Here is a 14404-nt window from a genome sequence, read left to right as displayed (position 1 = left end):
AGCACCGTATTGTTCGCTCTATAAGACGCACCTAGTTTTTGGAGGAGAAAAACAAGAAAAAATATATTCTGAATCTCAGAAGCCAGAACAGCAAGAGGGATCGCTACGCAGCGAAAGCAGCAATCCCTCTTGCTGTTCTGGCTTCTGGGATAGCTGCGCAGCCTGCATTCACTCCATAAGACGCAGGCACATTTCCCCTTACTTTTTAGGAGGGAAAAAGTGAGTCTTATAGAACAAAAAATACAGTAAGTTTATATCGGGGTGAGGAAACTTTTTCAGCCTGAGGGCTGCTTTCTGTTCTGGGCAACCTTCCCAGGTCCACATGAGTGGGTGAAGCAAGGCATGCAAATTTCCCCATTTGCAAACTATGCTCCTTTCCATAAACACTCCTCAATATCCTTCTTCCAGACGAGCAAGAGGCGTCATCAGAGTTCAAGGGTACATTCCAGGCAGTCCAAAACACATGGTGGGTGAAGCAGGGCCAGTGAGGGGTGTGGCCTGTGGAGAGCCCCAAGGACCATGTCTGGAGGGCCACATGTGGCCACCATGCCTAAGATTCCCTGTTTCTGGTTAAGATTGTGAAAATCGGCACTACTTCCAATCCAGCCTTCCCCAACCAGGTGCCCTCCAGATGTTGTTGGCTAGGGAATGAGTCCAAAGCACTCAAGAGGGCACTAGGTTGAAGAAGGCTTAATGCTTTAATGGCCTGAAGCACTACCATCCCTTCATCTGCCAGAACACATTTGTTGGCCCAACTCACACATTTATACTGAAGCTACCTTTAAGACAGATGTTTTCCCTCTTTTGCTCCCCTGTCCAAAGGCCTCTCTGCCTATCTTATGCACCAGTGAACTGCTAAACCAGAAAATAGGTAAAGGAAACAAGGTGAACCATACAGATTCCAGAAGAAAAAGGTCAGTTTTTAAAACTTTTTTTATTTTTAATTTTTTTTAAAGTTTTTATTTTATATTATCTACAAAGTAAAAGTTTCCTCTTAACTTAAAAGTTACACCGCTGCCTTGCGACGGCGGCTTTCCCCCATCATCAAACATGATTTTATAAATAATAAATCCATATCTGCTTGACGATTAGAACTTGCTTTTTTTCAAACCTCTTTCAAGTTTAGTTAGAAGTAAAAGGTATTGATTTTCTTTTTATGTTCATTTAATTTCTTTTTTTTTTAGTGAGAATAGCAGCAAGAATCACTCTCGTTACATCTTTCTCTAGCTGATGAATTTGTGACTTTGAAGGGTTGCTTTAAAAAATAAATAGTTTTTTTCCAGTTTTATCTGCAAGCGGAAATGGGGCAGGGCTTTTTTTTGTTTTCCTTTTTTGACACAACACATGGAATTATGGAATCGTCCCACAAGAGCTCTACATGCCTTTTGTTTCAGTCCGAATTTCTCCCACTGCAAAGTGAACTGTTAGCATTCCTATTGGATGTTACAAGGTTGTTGTTTTTTTCCTCTTAGAAACAAAAATAAAGTGAAATACTAGATTTTGTTTTGATTTCTGTTTTTGTTTCTGTGCTTCCAAGTTGGTAGAAGCAGGAGAAGGAAGGTATTTGGCCTAAAAAAAAAAACAAAAGAAAGAAACGAAGAGGGATCCAGCCTCACAGTTACTCCAGGTCAGCTTTACAACTGCTGTTGATGGTGGGTTTGTACTGGAAAAGAGAGAAAGAGAGAGAGAAGAATGAGTTGAGACATGAGTTAAAGACCCCAAATCCTACCAAGGGCATTTTAAAAAGCGGCTCGGCTACTACAAGAGATGTCTCTCTCAGATAAACACTCCCGTGCCCTTTATCCGCCTGCAACACATATTCTTGCTCATGGGCCAGGGTGGCAGGAGTGGGGAAGAGGAACGGAAAACACGACACATGGAAAACCAGGTGGTGGGTGCTTTTAAAAAACGTGGCGTGAGCACAGCGAAGGCTTTCTTAATAAGCATGAGCATGAATGGGTTTTGGAGCATGACGGCTAGTCTGCCAAGGGCCAAGTGTAGGCAGCAACACCAAGGCTGCCATTTAAGGTGTTGGGAGAGGAAAGGCCAGGAGGTGGGAGGACTCACAACACAGCTGGGTGTATCCATGAAGCCGGGGTAGGGAACCTGTGGTCCTCCAGAGGCCCCTTGAACTGCAAGTCCCCTGGCCCCTCATTCCTGGCTACCCTGGCTGGGGCTGATGGAGTCCAATGACATATGGAGGTCACAGGATCCTCACTCTGAAAAAAAACTATTGAAGGCTTTTCACCAAAGCCAGACTAAACATCTTTCCTTCTGCAGTGTTGGGTGGTAGGTTGAGAGGAGTTCCCTACCAGGACAGACTTTGCTCGTGTGCTCAAGACATCGATTCCATAAAGCATATTTTGTCGCACTGTGCAAAATATGAGCAAGCCAGAGCTGAACTGATACTACCCTTGCTGGTACCTTTCCCGGGAAAATCAGAGGCTCACTATGTCAGGTTCCTATTGGAAGACCGGACAAATGCTAGAACATTAGCAGTGGCAAAGTTTTTATCGGTGGTTGCAAGAACCAATGATCCCTATATTCTGAACAAAATGCTTGTTTAACCTGGAGGTAGGCTGTATGAATTGTGTATTGCTTTGTAACGATTTGTTGGGTCTCTGGACCGTAATAAAGATTGATGATGATGACTGGAAATAAAGACTGCTCCTGAACAGAGTAAAGATTCAGTTGTGGGGGGAGAGGGCATTTTAAGAGCATTTGTTGTGCCTGTTCTGTGCTCCCCCTCTCTGCGTTCCCAAGCCCAGCCTCAACATCACACAACCTTCATCTTCTCTCCCTTATCCCCCCCTCCTGGGACTTGCGGCAGCTCCCAAGCACACACTCCGCTCACCTGAAGGGTGCGTCATGTAGGGGAAGTGTGTTGCTGTTGAAACTGGAATGTGCTGTAGTGCACTTTGCGCAATGGCGGCTTGGGCCCCACCGGGTGGTGGCTGGGTTGTCATGAGCATCATTGGAGCATGGGCAGTTGGGTGAGAAGGAGCCATTCCCGACTGCACATGGGCCTGAAATAAATTGAAATTGAAATACTTTATTGTACAACTTGTATACAGTGAGATTACATGAGCACCCCCCACTCAGCTCTCTTAGTCTTAATTCCCCTTGTTTACTGACGCACACCCACCAAACCCGAAAGTCAGTTGCCCTGTTGTTATCTTTTCATTCAGCAGCCTAACAGCCCACGAATAGAAGCTGTTCTTTACCCTGTTGGTGCGACTAATCATGCTTCTATATCTTCTGCCCGAGGGCAAGAGATCAAGAAAATGCTGGTCAGGGTGTGAATCATCCCTGAGACTTTTCCTCACTCTCCTGAGGCAACGTTCTTCTGCAATGTCATCCAGTGGATTCATGGGACAGCCCATATCATCTTGTGCAGTATTCACCACCCTCTGTAGGCACTTCCTATCAGTCGATGTCAAACCAGCTCTTTAGTAGCAAGGCCACAAAGGTGAGGGGGGCCCACAGCCAGCACCACAGGAATCCCAGAGATGGCGCTAAAAGTGGGTTTGTTTCAGCAGGGGAGGGGGGAGGCCGGGACCCCACCGAACTCAGGCTATAGTTGCAAGGCTGAGGTCCAGCGCCGAGGGCCTTCTGGCAGTTCCCTCGCTACGAGAAGCCAAGTTACAGGGAACCAGGCAGAGGGCCTTCTCGGTAGTGGCACCTGCCCTGTGGAACGCCCTCCCACCAGATGTCAAAGAGAAAAATAACTACCAAACTTTTAGAAGATATCTAAAGGCAGCCCTGTTTAGGGAAGCTTTTAATGTTTAATAGATTATTGTATTTTAGTGTTCTGTTGGAAGCCGCCCAGAGTGGCTGGGGAAACCCAGCCAGATGGGTGGGGTATAAATATATTATTATTATTATTATTATTATTATTATTATTATTATTATTATTAAGCCCTGTTTAGGGAAGCTTTTAATGTTTAATAGGTTATTATATTTTAGTGTTCTGTTGGAAGCTGCCTAGAGTGGCTGGGGAAACCCAGCCAGATGGGTAGGGTATAAATAATAATGAATTATTATTATTCATTTATTATTATTACTATTATTAGGCTCCCCTCTCAGAGGAACACGACAGCCTTACTGCTAGAAACAGCACAAAATATGTTGTTAAGTAGCCAGTTGGAGGGAGGGAGGCAGCTCTTGGCTTGCCATTCACAGCTGGGGGGGGGACACATTCGGGGGGGGGCAGAGCACAAAATCTAAGTGTACAGTTGAGGGAGGCTTCAGACTTCCCTGCAAAGGACCTTTTCCAGTGTTCAAGCCTCAGACCCAAAAGCTCGCTGACTGACCACCAATTCCATAGCAAGGATCTCTCTCACTCCTAACTTCCTCAGGAAGGACACCACCCTCTGTGGCACTCAGAGCCCGCTTCCATAACAGGGGGCCAAGGACTCACACCACCCTTCAACCACCATGCCCAACCTTTTCAGCTTTAGCCAAGCAACTGCAGCAGCAGCAGCAGCAGCAGCAGCAGCACCATTGTCTACCCTCTAGCACAAAAGGTGCACAGTGTCATGCCCTGTTCTGCCTGCCTTCCAGAGGGAAGTACTCAAGTGACCATTTCTACCCTGGGCAACCCATAGTCCAGGGATCCCGTAGTGCTCGCTAGCACCTCCTGCTGGACAGAGATTATTCTGTCCATAAATACTCATCAGGCATTCTGAACAGCTCTTTGGTGCACAAGGGTGTGACACATACCCATGGCCTTCCCCGGATCAAAGCAGCCTGAATCTCTCTCATGTTAATGAGAAATAGCTCCCCGCCCCCAGTCTTCTCCTCCCTGGAACAGAGAGCACTCTTTGGACCTCAGACTACATCAAGCGTCTTTCTTACCTGGGGGACATGGGCCATGTGCGGTTGGTTGGTGTAGGCGGGCTGGACGTGGGAAGGATGAATGGCAAAGACCGTCTGTTGAGCTGCAGGGAAGCTGCTCTGAGGAGACTGTGTGCTTGAGCCTGGGGTCATGGAAGGAGGAGTTGGCGCAAGACCAGTGTGGTAGATGGCTGACTGCTGCTGGGCGTTTGTCAAGTGGAGAGCCTGGGCGGCTTGGTGCTGATGGTGCTGAAGAAATCATAAGCATAGCAATGGCTTGGCAATATTGACACTCAAACAGTGCTATTTTTCTAGAAAAAGAGGTGCCGGAACTCACCATGAACGCCTCCCTTGTTCTCTTATAATGGCAATGGCGCCCACCTGAGAAGTGCCGGAACTGAGCTCCGGTGAGTTCCGGCTGAAAAAAAGCATTGCCCTCAAAAACGCTTGTTCTGCTCTCAAGCTATGCTGGGAATGCAAAATACAGTGCTTTGCCAGGGCTCCTTCCACCTCATGGCAAGCTGACACAGCAAGGAAACCTGGCTGGGAAGAGGCAAATTTCCCAGCAGCAAAAAAGCTGCATAATCCAACATGCTTGACATCCATGTTCACATTCCACATTATGGGTTGAGGAACCTCAGGTGTATGCCTCACCCTTTACAATCCACCAGGGCAGCTCAGAGGTTCTGCTGCGGATTCAAGCCACACTCAGAGGAAGGAAAGATCCAGAGGCTGGGCTCTCTTTGGTGCTGCTAAACTTATGGAAGAACATCCAGACTGAAGCCTGCTAAACATTATCACTATTCTGTTCTCGATGTTCCGAGCTGCTACTTCTTTTTGTGTTAAATAAACTAAAAGCAGATCATCATTTTTATGCTGTAATGGGTATTTTTCAGTGGCCAGAAGGCCCATGTACTTTATGAATTTATAAACAATGGTTTATTCTCTCAATTCCACTGAAAGGCCAGCTCCGTCAGACTTCGTCAACCTGATAGCAGCTTTTCCAACAGGCTGCCTCAGGGGGTGAGATGGGAGGCAGAGCTCATTTCAGTAGCTCTAGTGAAAGGCCAGCTCCATCTTGTGCTTCCTGCTCCTGAAAAGTTTCCACTCCTGCAGACCACATTGGGGCCCAAGTGTGCTTTTGCCCTCTTCCCTCCCTGTCTCTTTTTCCTTCTGTGTTTTAGACTGCAAGCTTGTGAGCAAGAACTTTTCCTTTACAGACTGTTCGTAAGCTGTGCCAGAGGCATTTTTTAATGAAGAGCAGGGTACAGATACTCTTGGACAGAGAAAGAACATTTGTATTTTACTCATAAATACAAGTGCCGTGGGACCTTTTAAGAAATAGTTCATAGAATCATAGAGTTGGAAGAGACCACAAGGGCCATCGAGTCCAACCCCCGGCCAAGCAGGAAACACCATCAGAGCACTCCTGACATATGGTTGTCAAGCCTCTGCTTAAAGACCTCCAAAGAAGGAGACTCCACCACACTCCTTGGCAGCAAATTCCACGGTCGAACAGCTCTTACTGTCAGGAAGTTCTTCCTAATGTTTAGGTGGAATCTTCTTTCTTGTAGTTTGGATCCATTGCTCCGTGTCCGCTTCTCTGGAGCAGCAGAAAACAACCTTTCTCCCTCTTCTATGTGACATCCTTTTATATATTTGAACATGGCTATCATATCACCCCTTAACCTCCTCTTCTCCAGGCTAAACATGCCCAGCTCTCTTAGCCGTTTAAGTTGGCTAAGAAGTGTAACTTCTTACACTTGTTGTTTAAGAAGTGTAACTATCTGCCTAAACTTTCTGACTTGCATTAAGCTTGCATCCATCAGGATGGCTAATGCCAGTTGCTAGCTTCTTTTCCAGTGGAAAATAGTAGCCTCCAGTGTGCAATGAGCTAGTGATATGGTTCCTACCATGACAGCATGTTGGCCAGAGTAGTCAGCTCTGGTTGCACAGTCTCCAGGCAATGAATGCAACAGGCCCAAACAACGGCAGAGCAGGAACCTGCTTCTCTGTTGCCACACAGATGGCCAGTTGTAGCGCTTACCTGCACTGGGCTGGGAGCTGGGTGGTTTCCCCCATGTTGACTCTGCTGCTGCCCTGTGGGCGTGGCAGAAGGCTGTGGGTGCGGCGGGTGCGGATGCAGGGTGGCGCTGGGATGGGCATACTGCTGAGCAAGGGAACCAGTGGAAACTAGGAAGAAAAGAGGGGAAAGGAAATTGAGAACGGATGCCAAGCTGAGTCAGCACATAGGACTCCCCCAACTCTGGGTGTCTCCCTTTTAAATAGCTGCTTTTCTTTCCTTCATTTAGAAACAATACAAATGCCAGCCACCTGGGACTTGCCCTCGACTCAACATCACTTTTGCAGCCTGCAGAGCACATTCTTTAAAACCTACATGGTTGCGGGGGAAAGTTTGAGGGTGTGTGAGGACTGTGTAGAAGTAAAGTGCCAGGCTCAGTGAGAGTTGAGAGGCTTTTCAATCCTCTCCTGCTGAAAATGGCCATTTGGCTCCAGGCTTCCTCTAACCTTAAGCTCTTGTCACAAAAGTCAAATTTATTTGGGTCGGGGTGGGAAAGCACACACAAACACACACACACCTGGCTCCAGTCACAGAACTGTGCTTCATACTGCATGCAGCATTTGGGTTCCCTAGCATACAAGTCTGGCCATGGAACAGGGAGGGGAAACCTGTGGGGCCCTCCAGATGTTGCAGGACTCAACTCCCATCAGGCCCAGCCAGCATGGCTAGTAGCCAGCAACATCTGGACGGCCACAGGTTCCCATCCTTGCCTTAAAACTCTTCATTTCCTCTTCAAACCCACAGAGAAGAAATGGGTCTTGCTGGTGATCTCTTTTCAGTCCAAAATAGATTATCTTGCTGGCAGGAACTGGAGGAACTAGCTCAGGGCAGTCACATTCAGAGCTCAGAGAAGCATGCCCAAAGTTTACTGTAGACAAAATGGGGACCCAGAACCTGCACCCAAATTTTAAAATCTGCCTTTACAGCTCCCATAGCAGATGCAAAAGGAAGAAACATCCAATGTGAACATCACCTGCCTTTCACAGGATAGATATGCTACATAATTAGTTCCCTTGCCCCCTGCCATAAATGGGAACAGGGGGTAAGATGGCACTTAGTTCTTTGCAAACTGCAATATGTCAGCAAGAGGAAGGAGGAAACAGAAACAAGAGCAAATGCTTTGGGATAAGGGAAGGATAATGTGTAGAAGTTGCAAGTTGCAACTGTAATCCTAAAAGGGAGATGGGTGGTGGATAGTCAAGGCAGTAGGAAATGAAGAAAGGCAGAGAGGGGAGGGAAAGGCCAACCAAATAAAACACCCACTTAGATGATGTTGGGAAGAGTCAGTGCTTTAAGTGTGAAAACTGCCTGAAGGTAAACATAACCACAATTAGACGGCAAAAGAGACCTTCATTTGAATTAGAGGAAGCAAATGTAAACGGATGTTACAGACAGACAGCGGGCTCCATTTTGCAAAGGAAGATCTATTAAAGGAAATTGACTTGTTGAAAGAGTTTCAGTCCACCAAACCAATGTGGTTGCATTACAGCCCTCTGACCAAATGGAACAGGTTAGCAGCAGATTCCTGGGACAACTCCATACCCAAAAGACACAGAGCTCCTGATTTCTGCTGTGCAATAAAAAGGAGTGCCCTCCTTCTCCAGCTAACAGCTCTGGCTGTGTAGGTCATTCTGTCACAATGGATCTTTGCGTTCACTCAAATACATAAAAGGGAATCAGCGCTTTTGATTAAAAGATCCAGGGGCCTTTGTGACCACAACTGTCTTGCAAAATCCAACACTGAATTCCATTCAGCTCAACCTCAGGCTTTTTCGAAGTTTTCTAGCTCTTGTGGTTAAAGCAAATTTTCAGCATTCTTTCTGCAAGGGTTCATAGTTGGGTTAGGCCTTCCAGGGGTCACCATTCCAACTCTTTGGGGAATGTCTTGCCCTGTAAATTCCAATCTTGCCCTTTCAGATTTCTTCTCCCACCCCCCTAAAAGTCTGAATCTTCCTTTCCCAAATCTCTGACCAACCAATTCTGTACCCTTTATTGTGGACCACTGCAAAGTAGAGAACCCTTCCTTCACAGGGCAGTAGACCATATTGGTTTCAAGGAAATGTAAGGAGGAAATAAACACGTCAACCAAGTCTCTACATAACTGGACTTATTTTTACTCTTTTCACCTAGTGCTGGCTGTCATCTTACCTTCTCTGTTATGATAATCTTCCTCAGACAGTTTCATCCTTTACATGTCCCATGAGTCCACTGGTTTCTCAATGACAGAAAAGCTTTTCCTAATTCTGAGTAGGTTTGGTGCAAAGACATCTGTTCAACAAGCCTATTCTCCAACAGATTCTTTCAAAGTTCTTTACTGTGCAAATCAAAGTTAGTACAAAAACCCCAACTCACTGGCAAAGTAGAAAGAAGGACCTGTCTCCTTGCTGTAGGGTATTTTGGGACATGCTGAATTTGGGAAATAGAAAGGGAAATTAGCTGTGTGCCACAAGATGAGAGCACCACTTCCAGTCTTCTGGAAAGGTTAAGTCAATCATTGTTTTCATGCACAAACCAATTTGCAATTAAAAAAAAAAGTTAAAGAGATATTCAATCACACATACAATCTTCAGCTGGTGTTCATCAATTTTAAAATGTCCACTATTTTAAAGTATTTTACATTCCATTAACTAACCACAGCATGAAGAATGAGGATTAAAAGTGCTTTGACAAAGAGAAAAACACCAGTTACAATCCCAGAAAACTGGATTTCCCCAAGATGCAGAGCCCCAGTTCCCCAATTATTGCTTAGTTCAGCATACTAATTTGTTTATTTATTTTTTAGCAGAGACAGGAAACTAGATAGCTTAGAGAGAGAATAAGACACAGAAAAATACTGGATAAAATACAAAGCAAAATCAGGATCAAGCTGGTGAATAAACATTATCTTGGTTTACCAGACTTTTGAAACAAGCCTTTCCATCTTAACAGAAGTTCAGCAATTAGCAACTGCTGACATATACACACGTTTATACAAAGGTTAATAGAATGAATTCCTATTCATTCTCTTTGCTAGATGTAGTTTCATAGAGCACTAGAGGTGCTACAAATCAATGCAGCGTTCCGATTACAGTTTTGCTAAAGGGAACAGTATACCTCCACTTAACATTTATTCAGTATTTCACACACATTCTCTCAGTAATCTCTACAACAAACCTGTGAGACAGAAGAGTATTGTCATACCTACGATTCAGATGGAGAGGGCTGCTGAGATTGAAAAGTGAACACCAATACATTTGTGCTAAGGTTTGAACCAAGAACTTTTGATAATGATGGTTTATTTATACTGCCCTTCATCTGAGGATCACAGAGCGGTTTACAGTAACTTCCTTTCTTTGCTACAGGTAGCTAAGTTGGTGCAAGCCAGACAAGAAAATCCAACCAGTCACTAACACTTCTGATGATTTAAGCTTCCAAGGACCACCACCTTATACTAAAAGAAAACTATCAGGGAATTTCTTAACAAAAACCACTGAGCACTAAGAATTTGGATTCATCCTGGTAAAAAAAGTGGCCGCAAGGTGACAAACTGGAAACAGTGGTCGGTTTCAGACGATTGTATCTCGGTTTAATAAGCCAAGATGTGAATGAGCCTTCTGCCTCGAACCCCCATGATTTGAAGCTGGCTTCATTCCAAAGCTAAGTATAATGTAAAGCACTGAGAGATATTCTGTCAAGTAAGCAGTATAGAAAGCTTGACAAATAAATAAATGAGTTTCCCAGTTTGGATGAAATAGGAAACTACATTCAGCAGAAGACTTCTTGGTATGTTTGCTCATGCAAAAAGGAGAAACTGAGTGGCTGTGTGCCTGGGCTCGTTCATCTCTGGGCCAATGGGCTCATACGTCCATGAAGGCAAAAGGCCCAAACGGGTCAGTTTGCTTCCAGGTCATCTGCAGCAAACAGGTTAGAGGGCAAGGCCGGTCAGCTGGGCCTGGGAAAGCTCACTCACAGCATCCAGTGGTCAGCAGGGGCGTCTCTGTGTTAGAATTGATAACATGGCACTTCAAAGCAGCCAGCTGAAACCCCCAAGTTACTCTTGGGTGACAAATCTCAAGACCTGCCTCACACATGAAGGGGAAGAACGGGAGAACCCCTTCTGGAGATTTAATAGCTAAACAGTGGCTGCCTGGAGAGTTCTACAGAGACCTTCCCACTTTTATTAATATTTAGGAAGCTGCCTCATACAGAGTCTGTTTATCCAGCTTACTATTGTCTACAGAGACTGGTAGATCTCGATGGTCTTAGGATTTTCCCTCCTCTGCTCTGCCTGCAGATACCAGGAATGGAAACTTCCATGTACAAGGCAGGTGCTTGGCCACCAAGCCACAGTCCTTTCCTCGAAAAGGAGAACCCATAAATTCATTGCAAAGCAAGGACCACCTTGGTGTTCCCATGGCTAGTTGAGTGACCTGGCTGACTAGACACAGCAGTGGAGGTTTCTCCTCAACTTTTGCCTTTCCCACTCCAGACAAAAAAGGGCATGAAGAAGAATTAAGCTTATTTTACTTGTGAGTCCTCCTGTGTGGTCCAGCATAACAACATAGCCCTTTAGTGGCTGCCCCAAAGAATATTAGCATAATCTCTGAAAATGGGCACAATCCCACATTGCAACAGGGACATTCTTAACACTCAGCATCACTTAATGCCATCAGCCCACAAGGAAGTCATCCTTGGTTTACAGGAAGCAATCAGTGTGCAAAACCCACACCTGGTGATACCTCCAAGCCAGAAAGGGCCTCGTATCGGGGAGGCAAAAGACAGACACATCTCAATTCATGCTGAGGAATCAACTGAGCACTGCAGGCACATAACCCAAACACTGCCCCAGAACAGGAAATCTGAGCCCAAAACAGTGCCTGTGTGAATGGAGGCCATGCCTCAAATCCTTGGCACAAATTCTGAGTGCCAACTGAGAGCAGAGTTAGGTGCTAAGAATCCCCTACCAATACAAAATGGTTCATGTCTGCGGAATAGTAGTACATTTGAATGGACACAGCAGCACTACAAATATTCGCTCTGCGGGGCTTAATGATGCACACTAGCTCAGTCACACATGCAAGTGGAGACATACATAAGTGAATCGGTCACCAGTGATAAATACGAGCCCTTTAAATGGAGAAATTGTGATATGCTGTTTTATAAGAGGTACAGTGGTGCCTCGCAAGACGAAAAGAATCCGTTCCGCGATTCTCTTCGTATAGCAGTTTTTTCGTCTTGCGAAGCAAGCCCACTGACAGTTTAGCGGATTAGCGCTATTAGCGGTTTAGCGGCTTTTAGCGATCAGCTGTTAAGCGGCTTATCAGCGGATCAGCTGATAAGCGGCTTAGCGGCTTAGGAAAAGGGGGGAAAAGGGGGAAAAACCTGCAGGAACTCGCAAGACATTTTCGTCTTGCAAAGCAAGCCCATAGGGAAATTCGTTTTGCGAAGCGCCTCCAAAATGGAAAACCCTTTCGTCTAGCGGGTTTTCCGTCTTGCGGGGCACCACTGTATCTGGGACAGAAAAGTCAGCTGTTCATGCTTTACAATTGCATTTCATTCTCCCAGTCTCTCTTTACTATACCGGTATCCAAACGGGTTTCAGTGAATTTCAAAACACAGAGCGTTCCAGTTCTCTCGGCAAGCCACTAAAAATGAGATCCTTCAAAGTTTCAAAAGAGAACTCATTAAAAAGTGTCCTACCATACATCGTGTGGGTCTGCTCGTGCGCACCGTACTGCGTAGCGGTGGAAGAAACTAAGCCGGGCTGCGGGTGTGCCGGTGGTGCCATCATCCGGGCATTGCCCTGTATTACAGGGCTATAGACGTGGGGGTGCTGCATTAAGCATGAGAAAGAGAACAAGGAAGGAGTAAATCCCTACAGGTACTTTCACAGGTACAAAATGCCTTTCGTTAAGTTAGTCAGAGATGCCCAGTTATACTAGCAGACTTGGCTGGATTTAGAGGAAGACTCCGGATCCACCATCGTTCCCCTCTGCAGCAGTTTTCCCAGCCCCTCCTATTATGGCACACAGGCCTCTTAACACTATAGCACTAAGGTGAAATTATGCCATTAGGTAACCTAAAGCTTTCACGTGCCAATAGATCTATGTAAGACTGCAGTAAACATCCAGGTCTCTGAGTCTGTTCCATCACTCAGCTGTCAATCCTGTCTGCATGGAAGGTGGCCTGCACACACACACATAACCCCAAACATGCACACAGGGCATCATGCGACAACGGCCCTAGGCAGCTCTTTTTGAAGTGCTATGCAAGCACTGCATCACCACTTATGCAGTGTGGCAAAATACATATTCTAATTCCACCATTCAAGCTGCAAAGAGCTCAGCTGAAGGCATACCTGAGACTGGTAATGCGGCACATGTTGAACGAGAGGTTGGTTGGAGAACTGCTGGGGGCTGTAGGCGACGTACTGCGTTGAATAAGCCGGTGGCGTAGCAACAATAGGAGCCCCAGCAGCAGAGGCAGGGTGCATCATGGTGTTTTGATGGTGCTGGTCTTGCCGCTGCTGGGGCATGTTTGATACTGCAAAAGAAGGGGAAAGGGCACATTACGAAAGCACTAAAACAAACCTGTGCCAACATTTCTACGTACAGCTAGGCACAATGGCAACCACAAAGAAGCCAAATGAAGATGAGGAATCTGGTAGGGCTGCTGGTAGGGTTCAAGAATCTCACCCTGTGAGCAGGCTTTAAGGCGACAGGAGAGAGAGGTCAGCTCAGAGTAGGCTGGGCAGAAAGAAGGCATCACAGAAACACTATCCAAGCATTAGCCGATATATACTGGAACACTGCTCTGGTGCAACAAAAATGTTTTACTTTTAAAAGATTTAACTTCCTGCCTGTGGAGAGATGGGCAGAGACAACCCATACAAGGTTCACATTCCTCCCATACAGAAGAATGGCATAATTATTATTTTTTCTACGATTACATTTTTTCTCCCCAAGACCAACAGAACCCAAAACAACAGTAAAATCCTGTTAAAACACAGCACTCTGATGTCAGGGAGGAGCTTTCAGAATCAGTAGCTTTGTGCCCAACTGTATGCATAAAAGTTTCCTTCAGCTAAAAGCCGAGCAGAAGAAACAAGCCTCTGACGTGGAAAGTCAGTATGTTGCTTCTCCTCATCATTAGGTACAGGAGCTAATCAAACACTCTTTCAGTACCTTCGTATGCATGTTACTGAGGGGGTAAGTTGTGCACTGTGTTCAGCAGAGTGCACTTCTAGGAAAGTGTGGATAGGATCTTTCAGCCTTAAGTACGCTTAAAAGCATCCATTCAAGGATTTAGAACTGGAGCCAAGACACTAAGCCAGGGGTCAGCAAAGTTTTTCAGCAGGGGCCCGGTCCACTGTCCCTCAGACCTTGGGGGGGGGTCAGACTATATGGGGGGGGGGGTGAACGAATTCCTATGTTCCACAAATAACCCAGAGATGCATTTCAAATAAAAGAACACATTCTACACATGTAAAAACACGCTGATTCCCAG

General features: G+C 45.8%; 1 protein-coding gene across 9 annotated transcripts in view; it reads right to left on the bottom strand.

Annotated features, from left to right (window-relative positions):
* Positions 1-915: 915 nt before the first annotated feature.
* Positions 916-14404, bottom strand: part of ATXN2 (ataxin 2) — a 63634-nt gene continuing 50145 nt past the window's right edge. For 6 of the 9 annotated variants that reach the window (XM_079987433.1, XM_079987428.1, XM_079987429.1 and 3 more), the window contains 7 exons: positions 13257-13441; positions 12599-12731; positions 9272-9325; positions 6884-7029; positions 4858-5085; positions 2855-3026; positions 916-1663 (listed from right to left, as the gene is read on the bottom strand). In XM_079987433.1, the coding sequence (XP_079843559.1) occupies positions 1635-1663; positions 2855-3026; positions 4858-5085; positions 6884-7029; positions 9272-9325; positions 12599-12731; positions 13257-13441 (947 nt within the window). In that variant the 3' untranslated portion in view covers positions 916-1634. The remainder of the gene's footprint in view (positions 1664-2854; positions 3027-4857; positions 5086-6883; positions 7030-9271; positions 9326-12598; positions 12732-13256; positions 13442-14404) is intronic. The other 3 variants (XM_079987431.1, XM_079987432.1, XM_079987430.1) reach the window with 1 other exon arrangement.

The sequence above is a fragment of the Podarcis cretensis genome, assembly GCF_951804945.1.
Source record: "Podarcis cretensis genome assembly, chromosome: 8".
Classification (NCBI taxonomy): Eukaryota; Metazoa; Chordata; class Lepidosauria; order Squamata; family Lacertidae; genus Podarcis; species Podarcis cretensis.
Note: the sequence above shows the minus strand (reverse complement) of the source record. Positions and strands in the feature narration are given on the sequence as shown.